Here is a 19,359-nt window from a genome sequence, read left to right as displayed (position 1 = left end):
GCCCAGGTGCTCCGTTTCCTCCCCTTAACGACACAGTAATCACCCAAGTCCCTGCTGCTTTCTTTTTGAACTTCAGTTCTGTGCTCCCCTTCAGCAAGGGGGGGTTGGGGGCGGGGGCCTGAAAGCATTGCTAGCTCAGGGGCCCCGTGACAGTGGGCAGGAGGTGGGGAGGGGAGGAGGTGAGGGCTAGCTTCCAGCCAGGGGTTTGATGCTGTCCTCCGTCTGTTCCAGGGGAGGCTCAGAAGCAAGCACGAGATGAAAGTCGTGCCGCTGCCCAGGTGTTGACAGCACCGGAGGATGCTGGGAGGCCCGCTGTCAACTCCCCAGCAAATCAGAGCCACAGGAACCAGCGCAAGCACTTTCATCCTTCATTACCCCAGTTACCTTCTGAGGAAGAAGAAGTAAACAGGCTCGGAAGGGAAATAATGAACCTGACGGAGGAGCAGGCAGCTGTGGAACCCGAAGGGGTCGGGAGAGAGAGTCCAGTGGAGAGTCAGAGGAACGAGATAGGGCCATCCCTGCTGGGCCCGGCCTCCAAGGCGGAGCTCCCCAAACCTTGCCAAGACCCCTTTGAGTCCAGCCAGCCCGAAGCCGAAGCTTCTACCATGGAAAATGGCAAAGAGACCCAGGAGGGTGGAGGCCCAAGGAGCACGGTGAAAACATGAAGGGGGAAAGGGACCTGGCACGGTGACACGTGGAAGGAAGGCCCCGGTAAGGAATTAAGCGTCAGAGCAGCGCGCAGAACTCGCTTTCTCCTAAAACACCTCTAAGCCTGCCAGTGAGAAAAAGACACGGATCCTGTGGCTAACTGTGAATGTTCTGACGATGCCAGCACAGTTTGATTTATTAAATGCAGGTCCTCAAGCTTCTCAGTGTCATCTCTTTTCTGCCGAAGAGGCACTGCTGTGAACATGGGCAGGCACGGAGTCGTGTCCGCCATATGGCTGGTTTGCGGCATCCGTCTTTCTGTCAGCATTTGCTTTATTAGAGATAAGATGTTATTCTATTAGCGTTTAATGTTGTCGATCAAAATTATGGGAAGAGCTTGAAACGAATGGGATTTTTTAATCAGATCTCTGTCTTTGGAACGGTTAGGCGGCTGGAGAGAAAGGTGTAATTGAGCATAATGGGTCCACAGGGCCCACCGCTACACTTCATCATGTCAGGGCCCGGTAGGACCTCCCATCATGGGTGTTCTTGGCATCCTGCCTGCAGCACTGTCTGTCATGGCACCGACTGGCAGGTGGAAAGGGGCTTAGGCAGGCTCAGAAGGTTGGGCTTCCGGTATGAAATCCACAGCCCCTGTGGAGACCTGTGTGCTGACGGCTAGCGCTGAGTTTTCCAGCCTATAATTCTGGAGGATTAATCGACCTGGATTGATGTGGGGAGAAGATGGGAGGAAGCGGGACTCCAGGGCTGTTTTCATTTTTGTTTCTGAGATGAGATGAGGACCAGAACCTGGAAATGCTGCTCCTCTCATTCCACCTGTGCTACATATAAGGCGTGATGCCCATGTGGGGTTGGGGCAACATACAGCTGCTTAAGGCCAATCCAGTTTCCCTTACCACCTGACACCGAGAACCCTTCCCTCCTCCAACAGAATGGTAAGGCTGCCTCTTCTGTGCAGCCAGGAACAGGGGCTTTAAAGACAAGACACAGAGCTTGTGGCCCTAGAGTGGAAAAAGAGAAGAGAACCAATAACTTAGTCACAGCCAGGTAAGGGGGACCGGGGAACCAAGCACTCGCTCCAAGAGTGGGAAAGGGAGGGAGTGGTCGTCGACCCTACCTGGCTCTTGCCCTGGGAATAAAATTAGCTTTCCTCGGCAGCTTCTGGCACCACAGAAAGTTGAAGACGCATCAAACGACAGACCTTGCTTTGAGCTGAACTCAGTTCATTTCCCCCAGGAAGACCTGATACCAGATTCCCAAAGCTCAGAACACCCCTGAGAACCAGAATTATTTATTTGAGGGACTTTCCTGCAGGAGAAAGACAGGCTCCCAAGGTGGGAAGGCTTGAAAATTCATCCTAAACATTGGCTGTTTATACCAGGCTTGTGATCCCAGGTGTGAAACGCGCACATGGGTGGCCAGCTCACCCCGAACTTCCCCGCCACGTTGCATTTCCTGGCACCTCTCTGCTAGCATAGGAGCACTGGCTCACGCTGAATGAGGGGAAAGCGCAGACAAGTAGGAAGGTCCAGTCCTTCGTTGCATGCGCACTCCAGCAGCTTGCTTGCCACTCAGCAGAGGTCAATCCCACAGGAGAAATGGGATCGTGCCCGAGTCCTGGTGAGCTGGACACACCACTGGCCCCTGCCTGCCAGGCCCCAATGCCCCCTTCCTCCCTCTGTGCTCCAGCGTCTCCCCCTCCCCAAACCCATCCCCTCAACTTCGCCTCGAGGGAGGCCGCTTCTGCAGCTGCAAAGCGTGTACAGCCCAGCAGCCATAGAAATAACGTTCCTGCTGCACGAGGCCTTAACTGTCTGCAAATGTTCAACAACACTACTGCATAGGACACCAGAGCCACCAAAGGAAAATGCAGCCAGATTTAATGTAATAATAATAAAAAGAAAACTCTCTCCCCTCAGAAGCTCTGGTTTTGACATACAGTCGGCCAGGTGCACATCTTTAGGGCCTGTTCATCACCTTCTGGAAAGCAGGGCTTATAATACACTCCAACACATTCCATCATGAACAGGAAACCTGCCGTGAGCACCAGAGAGTCTGGGGGTCGGGGCAGGGAGGTGATAGGGAGCGATAACCTAAACTGTGTTCCATCAGCCTGGGAGGATTTTGTGTTATTCAATGGCATTGGAACCAATGAATTGATTCTGTCACATTCATACACGTGACATTGTCCCATCTCTGCTATCCCAACCAAACACAGTTCTTCTGGTCCACAGACATTAAAGAGAGTTTCAGCAATTACAATGGTTTTCTTTTGTCTTTCTCAGAGTCATTGTGAAAAGTGTGCAGCATTCTCTCCCCTACTTCACCAGATGGGCCTGCCTCAGGTATTCTCAGCTGTAATTCACACTTTAAGAAACTTAAGCAACAGGGAAATGAATCATATTGCAGAACAAGAACTTTAGACGTAGGGCATTCTAGCCAGGGCCGGTGCATTCAAGAAATCCATTAAGGATCTGGGTTTCTGTCTTTATGCTCTGCCCACCTCAGTGTTAGCTACTTCCTCAAGCTAACAAGGTGGCTGCAGCAGCTCCAGGCATCACCTCCTCTCACACCTGTGTTCAGAAGCAGAAGGAAGTTTCTCCCCGTGTGTGTATGCACAGGCACATGCATGTGTGTGTGTGTGTGTGTGTGTGTGTGTGTGTGTGTGTGTGTTTAAGAGAAAAACACCCAGTTCTTGTCACATTTCATTGGTAAGAATTGTCACATGACTATGTCTAAACCAATCCCTGGCAAGGGTGATGAAATTATGTGATGGATTTAGGTTTGTCAAGATCCCACTCTGAATTGGGGAGGGGCCCTGTCCCTGGACATGCAGACTCTAAAAGGGTAAACACCAAAACAAAATCAGGTCTTGAGGAGAATAGGAGGGGTGAAAATAGATTTGAGTAAGCCACCAACAGCATTGTCTCTGAACCCCACATCTGTTTTTGATTTGTTTCTCCTTTAAAAAGCCAGAATATTAGGTTACTGATGAGTGTGGAGTTGGGGGAGGGGTGGTCGTTGTTGTTTGTTGGTTTATTAGTTAAGAAAAACGCCATCTCATCTCCTCTTCCCTGGCTTCTTTATCATCTGTCCCATTTTGTAGCTGGAACATTCCCACCTTTGTTTACCCCTTCGAGTGTGCCTGTCCTTCTATTATTTTTCCAGCTCGGTTGCCAGCCGAACGCAGAACAGTCTGGATAAATGAAACAGAGCTGACAGGTCTCTTAATGAAAGCTTGTTTGCACACACTGCATTTCTTGTGATTGCTCCGTACCTGAGAGCCTTTAGGTGAGGATTTTTACGTATGAGTGTTTGTCGTTCTTTTAATTAAGGCCTGTGGAAATGGATTGGGTTTTGTAAACCAGGCATTTCTCATCCCTAACTCTTTTCCTTTCCAAGCCTCCTCTGCCCGGCTTCCTCCCCACTCCCTCCCCGATTTCTCCTTCCCCTGCACAGCTCGTCCCCAAGCCTCTCTGGTTGGGAGGCTCCTGATGGCTTTCCACTTCATCCCAGCTGGAGCCGCCTCCCAGTTGGCCCTCTTAAGTAAGCTAAACTCGTTTTCCCATCGTTGTTCCTCTTCTGTGCCCTCTCTCCCAACACACACACCACCATCATCATGTGAAGTTCTAAAATAGGGTTCTGGTATCAGTCCTTCCCATGTTGGAGTGCATTTTCAGATGTGTTCTTCCTACGGGAGCATTTGCACCCCAATTCACCATGCGACAGAAAAGGTTCAATCCCCTCTGTAAGGAATTTCAAAGACCAGCTACTAGTTCCTTGGAGTTATCTCCCCTCTTTGAAGTTACAGCATGCCTTTGCCCCTTTTGGTTTTCTGCTCCTCCAAAAAGTGGGACTTTCTCCCGGCTTGACCGTTTTCCTGTAACCCTGCGTATTGCTTGGTACCCTGCTTCTCTTTGAAAGCGTTCTCCATGGGAGCACCTTCTCCCTCTGCCCCCTGCTTTCATTCTGGAAGCCTGCATTTAGAACAATCCTCCTCCTTAATAATATTGAGGGTATCCTAGGATATCAAAAAGCTAAAGGAGTCCCCTTAACTCGCTACTTTAATATATTCCCTTTTTTTCCAGATGTCTTTCTGAACAGAGAAAAATTTGAAGATCAGAGAGATGCAACAGAGAGCTCAGGAGTTGAATCTAATTAAAAATGAGAAGCAGGAAAACTAAGAAGGGCCCGTCTCTCGATATTATGATTGCTCACAAAAATAAAACAAGTTGATACAGCATGAAGGCAATTTAAAATGATAGATATTGATGTGCTGCCGCACATTTCATTCCACCTTTTTACTAAATGAGAATTTTTTTTTTTTAGATACATAGGGAATGTTAGCATAATACTGACAAGTTTGACTTTCTGGAATCTATGTGAGCCCAGGAATATATTTTGGGAACTTAGCTGAGGCCAGTGATAGCCTATTAAATTTAAAACAATTGGCTGAAAAAAATAAATACATAAAAGCAAGCCAGTTGCTATTTTGTAGTTTAAAGAAAGACGTAACTTCTATTCCTTTGCAGACATTGTTCTATCAGGTTATATGATCATCATGTATCATAACTATATCATTTTAGCTACCTGAAATAAAAATGTGGTAATTTTTCCTGTTAGAGACGATTAATTATCTTTATTATTTGGGTCATTCTCTCTCTCCACCCTCACTGCAGGCCAGGCAACGACTAAGCATTCCTTCTAGCATATTGTAGCAACTTCACAGTTACAATCTGTCACCTAAAATTATTAGATCATATGCTAGTCATGAAAATTATGGAGAATGTAAAGATTTTATGCATTCAGTCAAAAGCACCAGATCTAAAATCAGTTGGTTTATTTCCTGTAGTCTTTCAAGTTGACCAAAGCATTCACTGATTTGCTCTATTTTCTTAACGTTTTTAGTATTTCTGTATATATATATATATATATATATATATATATATATATATATGCACTGAAAAGCCCCATGCAGAAAAAATTTCACTGCAATTCTGAGAAAAAGCTTATCCTAAACATCTAAAGATAGCATTTCTAATTATTGTCTACATTGTGTTTAAACTGTGCAAACTTGAGCATTATTCTCACTTCACCAGCTGCATCTAGGTAGGGTCATTACATCAAACGCTTCTAATTTTACAAAAAGAAATCAAAACAAGTGTGTGTTTAAGTCTCAGTGACAAATGCAAACCCTGTGAGTCAAATAGGCAAACTGATTAGCAAGCTGGCTGGGAACTCAAAACAGCAAGTGTAAAGAGATTAACAAAATAGATTTGTAAGAGGAAAGGGGTAAAAATAGCCTCCAGGGGCCAAGTGGGGTCCAAAGGGCACATTTGGTGGCACACATCAGGTTCTGTGCCAAGAACCAGATGTCTGCATTTATGGCCCACAATCTTTTCTTCATCTGAGATGTCCTCCCCCCAAGAGCTGGGATCACAGAGTTTCTCTCAGCCAGCCTCTTAATGGATGCAGAATTCCTTCTTACAAACCTAAGAGGTGGCAACCATTTCTTTATTTGAATCCTTCTAGTTGCATGACACTCACTACCTTACAAAGCAGTCCAGTCCATTCTTATGTAGGCATTTTTCTGACCTTAGCCATTGTTATTAATTAGACACTTATTAGATCGTTAGGTCTTCTTGCTATGCTGTACACCTCTGATGAATAGCACTAGATTCCATCCTCACAATAATCCAATTGGATAGTCTTATTTAACAGATGAGAAAACCCAGGCCCAGAGAGGTGAAGTCAATTGCCCAGGTCACACAGCTTGTAAGTTTGGCAGTCCTGGGGTTCCAAACATGCCTCCTACCTGAGCCTGAGCTGTCAACCACCATGCTATATGCATTCCTTTGTCCTGACAGTGAACTGTAATTTGTCCTCCTATTATTTCCTCTCTCTTTCTTGGCTCTGGAACCCCACAGAATGGAGTTTATCAATAGAGTTCCCATTAATAAACAATACAAAGGAGTGGGTCTGCTAGGGTATCTCTTTCGTTTGGGGGAGACTGAGGGTAGTGAAGAAAGAATCTAAGAACAGAAGGTGCTATGGTCTGAATGTGTCCCCCCCAAATTTATATATTGAAATCCCAAGGCACAAAGATGTTGGCAGTAGATGGTGAGGCCTTCGGGATGTCCCAAAGTCATGAAGGGGAGCCCTCATGAATGAGATAAGTGGCTTGTAAAAGAGGCTCCAGAGAGACCCCTCGCCCCTCCCACCCCATGTGGACACAGCAAAATCATCATCTCTGAACCCCAAACAGGGCTCTCACCCAACCATACTGATGCCATGACCTTGGACTTCCAGCCTCCAGAACTGTGAAATAAATTTCTGTCGTTTCTAAGCTACCCAGTCTGTGGTATTTTGTGATAGCAGCCCAAATGGACTAAGACAAAAGATACATGATGAGACATACCAGCCCCCTTCTGACAAATAAGTCCAAATCTCTCTTGGTGATCTTGAATTAACCTGTCATCTGGGCAGCAGAGTCGAAGATGGCACATTTGGTATTTTACTCCTCTCCATTGTGTGTCCCTCTGTAATTGCTGCCTTGTTTCACAACTTTTAATTGTGGAGATAGGCAAATGTATCTATTTGAGATCAAGATGTTTCAAGACTCAGTTTGATAATTCGCTTTCAGTGCTGACCTGTACAGTTCAAGTTCATGTTTCAAACCAGTGGGAACCTGCTGGTGGAGCAAAGTTACTAGGCAATAGCCTTTCTCTCCAGTGATTGCTTGGGTTTCAGTGAAGATTTCTCAGTAACAAGTTAGTCCCTGGAAGAGGTAAAAATTACCACTGGGGATGGGTTTCTGACAGGTTCCGTTTGACTCACCGCCTTAGGAGGTCTGGGAGAAATGGAAGCTGCATCCACGTAACCAGGGTGGAGAAGCCGCAGCTATGAACTGGGTCTGCCCAGGAGGTTAAAAAGTTATTATTATGAATACTTTTATTCAGTAAGTGAAGGTGGATACACAAAACTGACCTAGTTTGTGTGTAGATTAGAATTTTCAAAAAGAGGCTGACACACCAACAAGCCTTCAATCAACATCAGCCTGCCTTTGGACCCCTCTGCTTCCAACGGCCTTCATGTCAAGAAGAGAAGCATTACTGGTTGTGGAGAAGGCTGATAACTTCAGACGCCAACACCAGCCTCCCTGTAACTTGCCCAGGGACGCTGCTTCACTAGCCCTGTCTTTGCCATCTGGGAAATGGACCTCAGGCTGCACTGAGAGGAAGATGTGAGAAGCCACAGGGCCCAGATAAGTTGGCACTCACCTCAGGCCAGGCCAGTGGCTCTCGTGTCAGCATCACCAGAAGCTTATTGGAAATAGATTTCCTTCTCTCCTGTTGGGTACCACAGCTCTGGGAGGTAGCCCAGGAAGCTGATTTTTTTTTTCTCACTTCCCACGACAATCAGTGACTTAAACATGGTTGACAGCAGAATTGGGGAGAAGGATAAGAAGTCCTTAGCAGGATTTGGGAAATATCTTTGCTATTTCCAAATAGTAACTGAGCCCAGGAGAGAAGCCTCAAACAAACAAAAAAGGTAACCGAGGCCCTGATGCAGTACTGAGTTGCTGAGTTTTTAATGAGCAACACGAAGATTGCCAAACAGCCCCCAACGGGGAGCTGCCCTCTGCAGGGGGGCGGGGACGAGAAACAGCTGAAGGCTGTGGGCATCAGCGCCTAACTGCAGAGCACATATTAATCATGGGTGGGGTGGGAGGACCCCAGGCAGCTTCAGGAGCACCTAGGAGGATCCTAAAGGGTGGGGAAGTTGGGTCCTTAGGGCATAGAGGTATCTCAGGTCTCATGCGATGAGGGCAGGGGTGTCAGGGTGGAAAGGGACCTCAAGAGTCTAGGAGACCCTCAGGGTAGGTGGCGTATATGGTAGATGTGTAAGGGAGGTTCTCAGAGCTGGGGGTGTGTGGGGGGGTGCTCCAAGGGTGAGGGCTGCCCTCTAGATAGGGGGTGGCGCCTCAGCATAAATGGTTGGAGACTTCAGGGCGGAAGGGATTTGGGGGGGAGACCTCAGCGATGGCAGAAGGGAGAGACCCTGGGGGTAGGAGGTATCTCTGGGCGCGGAGGGAGAAAGTCAAGGTGGGGTCGGGGCCTGGGGCGCTCGGAGGGGTGTCGCGGCGTGGAAGGGGGCTGAGGAACCTCAGGGCTCCCCCGCCCGCCGCCTGCAGGATGGAGCGCACTCAGGCGGCCTTGCACTCGCTCTCTCGCCGCCGCTTCTTGCGCTCCGCGTGCTCCTGCGCCTGGCGCGCCCAGGGCGCGGGGCCGCACAAGCCCACCACGCAGCAGGCCAGACGACGGCCAGCGTTGCCGTTCTCCAGGCTGGCAGGGTTGCCGCCGCGGCCCAGGTCGTCCTCGCCCGCGTGCACCACCACGGCGCGGCCCACGATCGAGTATGGGCCGCTGAGCGAGGCGGCGAGGCCGGGGCGGTACTTCCAGAGACCGCCGTCGCGCACGGCGAAGTTGCCGAAGTCGCCCGGGTGCTGCGGGTGCTGCACGGACAGCGGGTTGTAGTGCGGCCCGGTGGAGTCGCAGCCCTGGCTCAGGTCCCCGAACTGGTGCACGTGGATGGCGTGGCTGGAGCCGTTGGGCTCGGCCTGGAAGCCCTCCATCTCGAAGAAGGCCTCGAGCCGGGCGCCGGGCGCCAGCTGCCGGAAGAGCACGAGGCCGGTCACCTGGGGCGCCGCGGCGTCCAGAGTGGAGGATGGCCGCACGTGGCAGGAGGCGTGGAGCGTGGCGTCCGGGCCGCCTCCGCCCGCCGCCCGCTGCCCGGTCACCACCTGCAAGATCTCCGTCACTTTGGCTTGCAGGTCGCGGATCTGTTCCTCCATATTGCAACTGGCGTCGGACACATCTGAGCCGCCCGAGGCGCCGGCCACCAAGAGCAAGCAGGCGCACAGCAGCGGCAGCATGGCTGGAGTCGGACACCTGCGGGCACCCCCGGGGGTGGGGGCGGAACTTGGTTTAGTCTTTAGAGACAGGGGATCTCAGAGACCCCAAGTCGCTGGATCTAACCCATCCCCGCCAAGGGGCGTCCTCGCCCAGCGCGCATTCACTTGTTCTTTCAGCCCATGTTTCTCTAAGACTTGCTGTGTTCCGGGAACTGCGTTAACTGCTGTGTTCTTAAAAATGGATGACAGAAAAATCTCAAGAAACTCTGCAGGGATCTTTCTGATCCACAAATCTGATCATGGTCCTCGCAAATCCTATCTTTATGCGTGAAAAGCCTCAGGGCAATTGGTGTGTGGGGGCGGGGGGGGGGTCTCAGAGCACACAGGGGAAATCTCATGGCCCTTACAGACCTCCCTCTGCTCATGTCCCGGCCTCATCCCCTGCCTCCCTCTTGAAGCATCCTCCTTGTGTAAGACTTGCTACCCCTGTCTTCTTCATCTCTGTGCACGCTCTGCCCTGTCTCTGAAGTTCCCTATCCCCTCTTCTGTGCCATGCTCAGTAGACTTTACGATAGAAACTCTGTTTTATTCATTAGTGTCCCCAGCACCTGGACCCACACCTGGCAGTAGGAGACATTTAATATATGATTGTTGAATGAGGAGTTCACTGAGGGACAGACATGTCAACAAATCATTCCAATTCCACCCTGTGATTGCAGATGGAGCCTTGTACTAGGGAAGGGCAGAGGAAGTAGTGCCTTTCTCTCTGGGGAATTCCAGGAGGGTGTTTCCGGAGGAGGTGACTTTTGGGCTGGGTCCCACAAGACAAGTAGTTTTTCTGCCTAGCCAGGTTGGAAGCCCATTTTAGGCAAGAGGCACAACGTGACAAGTTCACTGGCTGTGAAAGGACACAGCTTGTTTGGGGGATGGGGTAGAAAATCAGTGTGACTAGAACATGGCCTGTGTCACCCCGGAGAAGTCGAAGCTCCAGAGGGAACTTTGAGCCAGGGACCAAGGGGCTGGGTTTGCTGTGCTAAGTGTGGATATTAGCTGTGAGGCTTTTGCCGGTGGAAGTTTTTAAGCAGAAAAGTGGGTGATGAGATAGCTTTTATTTAGTTCCCTAAGTCTGGCAGGAGAGAGGATGTGGACTGGACTTTGTGGATGGAGAGTATAGAAGGAATGGGAATAGCCTAGGGAGAGATGGAGACACAGAGAAGGAAAAATAGAGACAGTCAGAGGGAGATGAATTAGGAGGCTGTTGCAATAACCCAAACCAGCAATGATGAAGGGTTTTTCCAAGGTGAAGGCAGCACAGGCAGAGGAGGGCATGGGTTGGGGAGACACTGTGGCCTGGCAGGAGGGAAGGAGGGGAGCAGTTGAGGGGAGCAGCTGGGAGTCTCCCCTCCCAGCATGGGAGACTGGGTGCATGGATGGCGGCCTCCGGCCCTGAGAAGAAGGAAAAGGGGGAGATGCTGGTGAGTGTCCAGGTGGGACGTTCAGCAGATGGTTGGAAATGTGACTGTGGCACTTGGAAGAAGCAGCGTAGCTGGGAAGTGTTCTCAGTGTTGGCTGCACATCAATCAGATTCTGGTTGTTAAAAGTCACAGGCCCAGGCCCTGCCCTAAGAGATTCTGATTCAATGGGCAGGAACTTTAAAAAAACAAACAAACAAACAAACAAAAAACTCCATCAAACATTCTGGAACCCAGCTGGCAATTTTAGAGTCAGACACAGATTCGCATCCCAAGCCCATACAATTACTGTGACATCGTGAGAGTAGGAATGACTTCCTCTTACCTACTTGTAAAATAAGACCAGTAATACCACTGAGCATCACGGTGAGGATTAAATAAGATATTATATGCCAGGCTATTTCCACATTTGTAAGTCTGCCCACAGGGATCAGTGCTGGCTCCAAAGAACTGGTTTGATGGTCACCTGCACATTTGAAGGCCTTCTCCAACCCCAAAGCAAGTGCCATTCTAAAAGTCAATGCCAGGGTTGAGTATTTATTCTTTCCAGAACTGTTACAGAAAGGCAATCTAGCAGGGTGATTAAAAGAATGGATTCTGAAACTCGCTGCCTAGATCTGAAGCCTAACTGACTCTGCCACTTACTTTCTCGGGGTTGGCTGTTATTGTTATTTTTATTGCAGAGTAGCAGAGAAAACGCTGGACTGCAACCTCTAGTCAGGCTCCACCTCCTCTGAGCCTCAGTTTTCTTCTCTGCACATAAGAATAATAACCCTTTCCTGAGAGGCTTGTTGAGAGGCTTAGAAGAAACAATTAGGATTGCTAGTATTTATTGAACACACGTGCCAGGTACTGTTAAAAGCACTTGGCATGTGTTAACTCATGTGAGCCTCACAAGAACCCTGTGTGGTAGGTGTTATTGTTACCCCCATTCTGAAGAATGGGGAAACCGAGGCACAGAGAGGCAAGTATCTTGCCCAAGGTTACACATTCTATAGCAGCTGAGAGCAAGATTGGAAACCAAGCCCCAGGTTTAGACACCACACCGAACAGCTCTCCTTTAGAGCACCTAGAAAGTTCTTAGTAAATGACAGCTCTTTTCTTAGCGATCGGAGACAAACTACTGACAGAGATTTCAGGCCCATTAGCTGAGAGATGATATTGAAGCTACGGAAGGAGGAGAAGCCTAGGAAAGGCTCCGAAGAATCACAGGTAGAAGGAGCAGCCCAGAAAGTGACATCAAGGGAACCACTTCTGACATGGCCTGGTGTGGCTTGCTACTTTGAAGCCCCAGGAAGTGGCTGCAGGAGGGAATGGGGACCATCCCCCGCCAGGCCTGGGCCTCAAGCTGTCCTTCACCAGGGACCACCCCCTTCTTTCCGAGGCCATCCTGCCCTTCAGGAGGCCTCTGCCAATGGGAAAGTTCGCCCTTAAAAACATGGAGCAAAAACAGATTGTTCTTTTTCAGGAACGTTTGGGTAATAATTAACATGCTATGGAAATGTTTTTCTTTTAACACAAAGGACATTCTCCCAGGTATACTCTGACTCCTTGTTTCTTAAGCGTTTTGGCTTTGGTCCCTTGAGGCCAGCCCACATAAGGCTCATCCTTCTTGGACAGTCTCCCCCTTCGTGTGAGCTGCGGATGACCAAGTGGTTTGTTTCAGGGCCTGCTGTGTGCCTGGTCTGGAAAGGAAGAAAGATTATCAGAGAAAGGGGACAAAGGAGGCCACGGAGTGTGTGCCTCCTTCCCGGGTCTGGATCTGAGAAGATGGCAGCCTTCCTGGCGTCTGGTGTGTTCTAATTCCTTGGCTCCCTCCTAGAAGGAGCCTGGCTGTGAGCCTGAGCTGCCAGGCCCTCCCCTCTTTGCCTCCCCTGAGCAGGTGGCTTTCTTCAGTAGCTCCCACCACCCAAGCCACGCAACATGCAGAAAGGGCCGCCTTCCTCCCTCAGATTTCTCTTCCTAACACTATAGTCCTCTCAGACTGGCGTCTGCAGATCCAGAGAAGAACAGCGATTTCTCCCCATGGCCTTCCTCACCCCTTTCCCACCTCCCCACTCATCCCCTCAGAGCAGCCAGGCTCCATCATTAAGTGTGTTTCTGTCTCAAGAAGAGGATCAAATACTTTTCCAAGAATAGGCCTGATGGCCCCACCCTGGTTTCAAATGTATAAGAAACACATTCTAGGAAGAACGAAATGGCACTCACCTTTCCAGCTCTTCCAAGAGAGCTTTGCTGCCTGAGAAGTGGGGAGCAGGACCCAGCCAGTCGGTTGCAGGAATGCAGGCTGACTCCTGAGGCTGGGCTATTTGTGGGTGTGTGGGAAAGTCAGCCCAGGGGAGTGGTCACCCTGAGGCAAGAAGGTCATTGGGCCAGTTCGGGAGGGAAAGCAGGCCAGGCTGGGCCTTGTTGAATTGCCTCACGCCCTTCTCCTCAGTCTCCGCCTCCCTCAGCCCCGGGATCCCTGGCCAAGTCTTCCTTGTCGTGACTTCACCGATTTGTGCAGACGTAGCCAGTGACCTTCAGCACACAGCAGCAAGAGAATAAAAACTAGGCAGAAAATAGCCTGTTTGGAGAGGTGTACAATGGTTTCTTTCTTGAGAGGCCCTTTGCTCTCCCCCGATTTCCTCGGCTATTGACTTATTTTGCTGGACACTTCTACGATGGAAATGAGCCCCTGACAGATATGCATGATGTTTTCTCAGAACTGTGCTGCCACACCTGGGAGAGGTGAGAGGCAGGTGGGGTAGCAGTTACATGCTCAGGCTGCCGAGTCCCAGCTGTGTCCTCTCCTCATGGTGTGCTCCTGCACCAACTCCCTGTGCCTTTCTTTCCCCATCTGTAACATGGGGATAGAATGCTAACTGGTGCCTGGCCCACGGTGGCTGTCATAAATCGTCATCATCACCGTTGTTGTCACTTACTAAAGTTATGGAGGAGTCTTTTAAAAGAGTATGTGGTCTGGGGAACCTTGAGCCGATTCCTTCCCTAGTGGCATTTTTTTTCCTTTGCTGCCATGATCTTTTCTCTTTCACAGCAGCTTCTGCCAGAAATAGAAGTTTTTCTTTCCCAGCAAAGCCCATATGGGAAAAGGCTGCTTACCTGCCTGCCTGTGTGTCCTCCAGCCTTCCTTCAACAAACATTAGTGGGTGCTACTGCACGCCAAGTACTGTATACTGTGTGCCAGGTACCCAAAGCTGCATGAGTCCCTGTCTTCTGCGGGTTCATACTCTGGGGAAGGAACAGTGGTGTCGACAGATCCATCCACTACAGAGTGGGGAGTACAACTGGGGAGGGATGGACGGGGCCTCTAGAGATCCAAACATTAGTCCTGGCTGCAGACGAGACTTGTTCAAAATCCAAATTTCTGAGCCCCACCCCAGGCGGAGTGAATCAATTGCCAGCAGGAGCTTCCTGGAATTATCTGTTTAAAAAGCGGGTCATCTAGTGAGCAGCCAGGTTTGGGAACCACTGCTTGGCAGGAAGAACTCAAACTAAAGACCTTTGTCTGGGGGGCAGCCATTCTGGAAGATAAGATGAAAACTTCTGGGAACTCAGACTCCAGCCCCCCTGCCCAACCATCCATCCTTCTGGCTCACTGAAAACCCAAGCCTCATCTGCTCAATCCTTGCTCCTCTGCTTTCTGCTGATGAGTGTAGTTTTCCTCAACTATTGACTTTTCAGAGTTCCAGATGCCGCCTTCCTCCCCACCCCCACCCCACAGCGTTGTGGTTTCTCATTGTGAATCTTTCATCCCATTGAAAAAAAAAATCTGTACTTTCATTCAGTTCTTGAAATAATAACTATGTAAGTTCTTGACCATTGTATCAAGTGGTGCTTTCTCCATTTAACCTAATTTTATTTCTTTTAAGCTTCCAGAAAGACCACCATTGGTATTTTAGGAGTGGTGTGAAAGTCCATATTCTCTTTCATTTTTATAGCCTTCTAGAGGAAATTCGCCTTTTTTCTCACCCTTAGCAACATCCATTTCCCCTTCCTTTGTAGTAGCACCTCAATGTCCTTCTTGGAAACCACTGCATTTTTCTGTCCATGCAGGGGGTGTTGATTCCACCCCTTGTTCCAGAGGTGGGCTTGTGGCCAATCACAATGTTGCTTTGGTTCCAAGATAATCCATTCAGAGCCAGTGAAAGACACTTTTTCTGGGACCGTTGGAAGAGAGGTATCCTCTCTTTCCCACTGGACTTGAACTGGAGGAAGAAGACTGGAGTTCTTGCAGCCACCTTTTCCCACTAAGGGAGAACCTGTCTGAAGACAGGGCCGATGTGGAGGGAAGTGGAATAAAAGTATGGTAAAACCTGGACCCAACGGCAATGTTTGAGTCCTGGATCTAGCCATGCCTGAAGTTCCAACTCTTCATTATGAGGGTCAATACATTCTCATTTTGTTTAAGTTGTTTGGGTTGGGTTGTCTGAACTGGCAACTGAATGCTTTATAAAACACTTTATTGTATAGCATTTTATTTAGTGCTTGCAAGGCTTTTATGGTATGGCTATTAATTTTCTTGCTCTGTAGAAAAGGAAACAAGATTTGGAAAGAATAAGTAATTGGCCCAAAGATGAAGAGCTAGATAATAGCAAAATCAAGATTTAAACTCAAGACTTTGATTCCTAATCCCAGCCCTATAATCATTATACTTCGTTACCTCACAGCCTAAACAGGAGATAAAAGAAAAGAAACAACAGGTGAGTTTACACACCGTAGTTATCTCTGTAACATCAGTGACTACCTTGCACTGAACCACTGGCCTCCCTCCCACTCTTTCCATACCTGTTAAAGTATAATACAACAGAAAATCAACTGAGTGTTGTAAAGCAGCTGTATTAGGAGAGACAGGCAAAAGTACTCCTACGTAGAAGAGATCTCTGCTAGAGAACTTTGGACTTCTTTTATACAGAGACACCAGTTGTAAACAGCTTCCTGTTCACCATGTTCAGAAAACTGACAGAATTCAATTCTACCAAAAACTAAAGTGGTTTCAAAAGCGGAAAATTTTTGAAAGCAACAATTAGGGTTTCAGGTTGCTTCCCTGAAAGGCTGGGTTCTGTGTGATGACTGTTTCCCCAACCAGAGTACTTCAAACACATCCGAGAAAACTTCAAGTGTGTCTTGCCCATCCGAGGTTCTTCCAGAAACTCCCCTGGGAAGTGAAAGTGGAGCCAGGGAACTGCATGAGTCAATCTTGGCTCCTGTATTTTTGTCCAAACACATCTTGCAAATATGGGGAAAAAGAGATCTTTTTTGGCAAGGCGGGTGGGAGAAAAGAAGCATCATTCTTATTAATAATAATAAAGCAATAACATCTAACATTTAGTAAGTGCCTTGTGTGTGCCAGGCACTGATTAAGCAATGTACATGCACATTTTCATTCGTATTAATAACACATTTCCTCAGTGAAAAAGAGAGATTGCCTTCTGTGTCCATATCACATTCTGGCAATTTTCCTTTCTCCCATGCACATGTGACCCTTCCATTCTAATGTGACAGCAATATGTTTAAATCAGAAGGTAATAAAAACCAATCAGAAAATTTTTAAAAAGGGGAGAGGGGTGAGGGGTGACCTGTTAGCTCAGTTGGTTAGAGCGAGGTGCTGATAACACCAAGGTTGCTGGTTTGATCCCCGCATAGGCCACTGTGAGCTGCAGCCCTCCCTGAAAAGAGTCAACTATGCCATTGTAGCATGAAAGCAATGTGTAACCAATGACCATGGCTGTTCCCCAATAACATTAAAAAAAAACAAAAACAGTCAGAACCAGGAACTTCTTAACTGGTTACACTTGGCTGGCCATGTGAGGAGAATGACCAATGGTAGGACATTAAAGCAGTGCCTTTCCTGGCCGGAAGGTGAGTGTGTGTAACATGTTCATTCTCTCAGGAAAGCACTAGAGTGAAATCCCTCCCAGCTAAGTTTTTCATGTACTCTGACCCTACCTCCAGTTCCACTTCCTGTACTTGTTAGAGAAAGCTCAAGTCATTCCTGCTCTACCATATAAAAACAAGATGGCAGTATGAATCACCTAAACGCATAGCCATTGTAGTACTGATTTCCTCAAAATAATTGCATGGCACATTCCACTTGCAAAAAGAGAAGCATTTTCAGTTTACTTTCTAGTCATATTTATTTTCAAATATCTGTGGAGCCCATAGCCACATCTACCCCTCTCCTTGCGGCCTCCCACTACAGAAGCTGGGGAACCAGACACTTACTTTCCCAGCATCACTTTCAGCTCGTGGTGGTCATGTGACCTAGTTATAACCAATGAGACATAACAAGATGTGGGTTTTTATAATGCAAGTAAAAGGCAGCTTTTACTTTCATTGTAAAAGGGACAGAAATGGTTGGTGCCAACTCTGTCCCCTTTCGTTTGCCCTTGAATATGGCTTGGAAGGCGAACAATGTGGCAGCTACCTTGAGACTATGAGTTGACAAGAATGAGAACAAAAAACCAACATGTACAGGATGGAGGAGGGGAAAGATAAAAAGATCCTAGGTCCTCAAACACTTCCTTGAAAAAATAAATTAAATTAAATTGAATTAAATTAAATTAAAACTAAAGGGAAAAAAGTGCGTCACTGAGCACCTTAGCCAGCACCAGCACAGCTCTATTCTTCTTGTAATAGGAGAAAATAAACCTCAATGTGTCCCACTATTAGTGGGTTTCTGTTACTTATAGCCAAATGTATACCTAACTGACCCAGTTATGTACCAGACCCTGTCCCAGGAAGCATGACTATGAAGATGTGGAAAGCATAGCTTCACCATAAGCAGCTCCTAGTCTATCTTGAGAGACCTATTGATGAGGGACCATAGAATCCTCCCCAATGTCACTCCCATATTTTACAGGTGAGGAAACAGACCCAGAGTAGTTTATTGACTTGTCCATAGTGTCACACCTGTTAGGTGTAGAGGAAGGACTAGAGCCCAGTTCGCCAAGGCTTCAGGCTGGTGACCTTGTACCTCATCAGTTCTGAGGCTCCACTGACCATCCCTTCACCTCCCTGCTGCTGACCCCCTCATACACATACCCTGCAACCTCACCATAGTGAAGAAACACTCTCCCTAACTCAGATAGCCAGCTCAGCCTGGTCCCTTTCCTGTACACCCCCAGAATGACCAAATTAACTGAAAAACCCCGGGGAACGTGTGAAAAATACACACACATCACAACTTGTAAAGAATGGAGTCAAGGGACAGAGGTGATAGAACATCCTCTACTGCTAAGATTATGGAAATTCGTAGCTGGAAGAGATTATAGCGGAGAGAGAGGTCTTTGGACTCAGCCTCTATTTTAGAAAATGAATTAGAAAGTCTTACTACTTACAGGGTGCAAAAGCTTCAGATTCAAGGCCCAGGGAATGAAAGAGGCAGGAAAGCAGCCATGTGTGGCACTTAGAAAATGAGTCCAGTATGGCTCTGGCCACTCTTAACTGATGTCTGAAGTGAAATGAGCCATAAGTCCCATCACAGCCTCCAAACCACCATCACCCACCGTGGCTACCCAGAGAGGGAAACCCCAGGGCAGCAGCATCTAGAAGGATAGAAGTTCTGTGCTATGGCCCTAGTGGTATATTTTGAACATCCTTTCATAGAATGTTAGAGCAATCTTATAAAGTGTTCAATTCCTCACCATGCGCTGGGCCCTGGCCCAGCTGTGCAGTAAGCCACCTCCTTTCCTGGAGAGAACACAGGAGTAGGACTGGGCCTTCAGACATTCTCCTCCCAGAGCGGATGTAATAGAAGCTGCTGGTAGCGCCATCTGAGGACCAAGGCACGGAATTTTTTAAGTGTTTCTCCCAACTTCTTGCCATCTTAGCGCAAGAAGCTTTTCACACTGGTCTTTCTCCACAAAACTTACACGAGAAGCAGGAGTTTATTTCTCATCACCCTGTTTCCCTTAAACGCCAGAGCAGAAGAGATGGAATCTAATTATTGGCTCCACTTATTTTATTTTACTTATGGAGACATGTTTTACTAATCAGAGCATTTGTTCTGGTTGGGTATTATTGACCAGAATAAAGTTAAATCTTCATTTGTGAACATGTATTCATTATATAAACACCGGTCTAGACCTGAAATTGTTTTTAAAAATGCATTTACAAGGAGAGAACAGCCATTTATAAAAGAACATAGGCTGAAACCATCCTCTCTGTTTTGAATTCTAACGCTCCAAGTAATAAAATCTCAAACAGAGCTTGAGTGTTTACTACAACAGAAATTGAAGCTCAAATGCCTATGGAGGCCAAACAGGTCACATAATAAATAAAGTGGGCCAGGTATATGTCATC

General features: G+C 47.9%; 2 protein-coding genes across 7 annotated transcripts in view; one reads left to right on the top strand and one right to left on the bottom strand.

Annotated features, from left to right (window-relative positions):
- The window catches only part of CCDC149 (coiled-coil domain containing 149), a 95,231-nt gene extending 94,363 nt beyond the window's left edge, over positions 1-868 (top strand). For all 6 annotated transcript variants that reach the window (XM_019642397.1, XM_019642396.1, XM_019642395.1 and 3 more), the window contains one exon: positions 232-868. In XM_019642397.1, coding sequence (XP_019497942.1) covers positions 232-665 — 434 coding nt within the window. In that variant the 3' untranslated portion in view covers positions 666-868. The remainder of the gene's footprint in view (positions 1-231) is intronic.
- Positions 869-5,494: 4,626 nt separating this feature from the next.
- SOD3 (superoxide dismutase 3) lies at positions 5,495-13,408 on the bottom strand. The gene is made up of 2 exons (XM_019642401.1): positions 13,264-13,408; positions 5,495-9,620 (listed from the first exon to the last, which is right to left on the bottom strand). Exon 2 carries the CDS (start codon positions 9,602-9,604, stop codon positions 8,876-8,878), a length of 729 nt encoding a protein of 242 aa, XP_019497946.1. The 5' UTR covers positions 9,605-9,620; positions 13,264-13,408; the 3' UTR covers positions 5,495-8,875.
- Between the last annotated feature and the right edge of the window lie 5,951 nt (positions 13,409-19,359).

The sequence above is a fragment of the Hipposideros armiger genome, unplaced genomic scaffold (assembly GCF_001890085.2).
Source record: "Hipposideros armiger isolate ML-2016 unplaced genomic scaffold, ASM189008v1 scaffold_68, whole genome shotgun sequence".
Classification (NCBI taxonomy): Eukaryota; Metazoa; Chordata; class Mammalia; order Chiroptera; family Hipposideridae; genus Hipposideros; species Hipposideros armiger.
The sequence above is the reverse complement of the archived record's forward strand: the minus strand, read 5'-3'. Positions and strand labels throughout refer to the sequence as shown.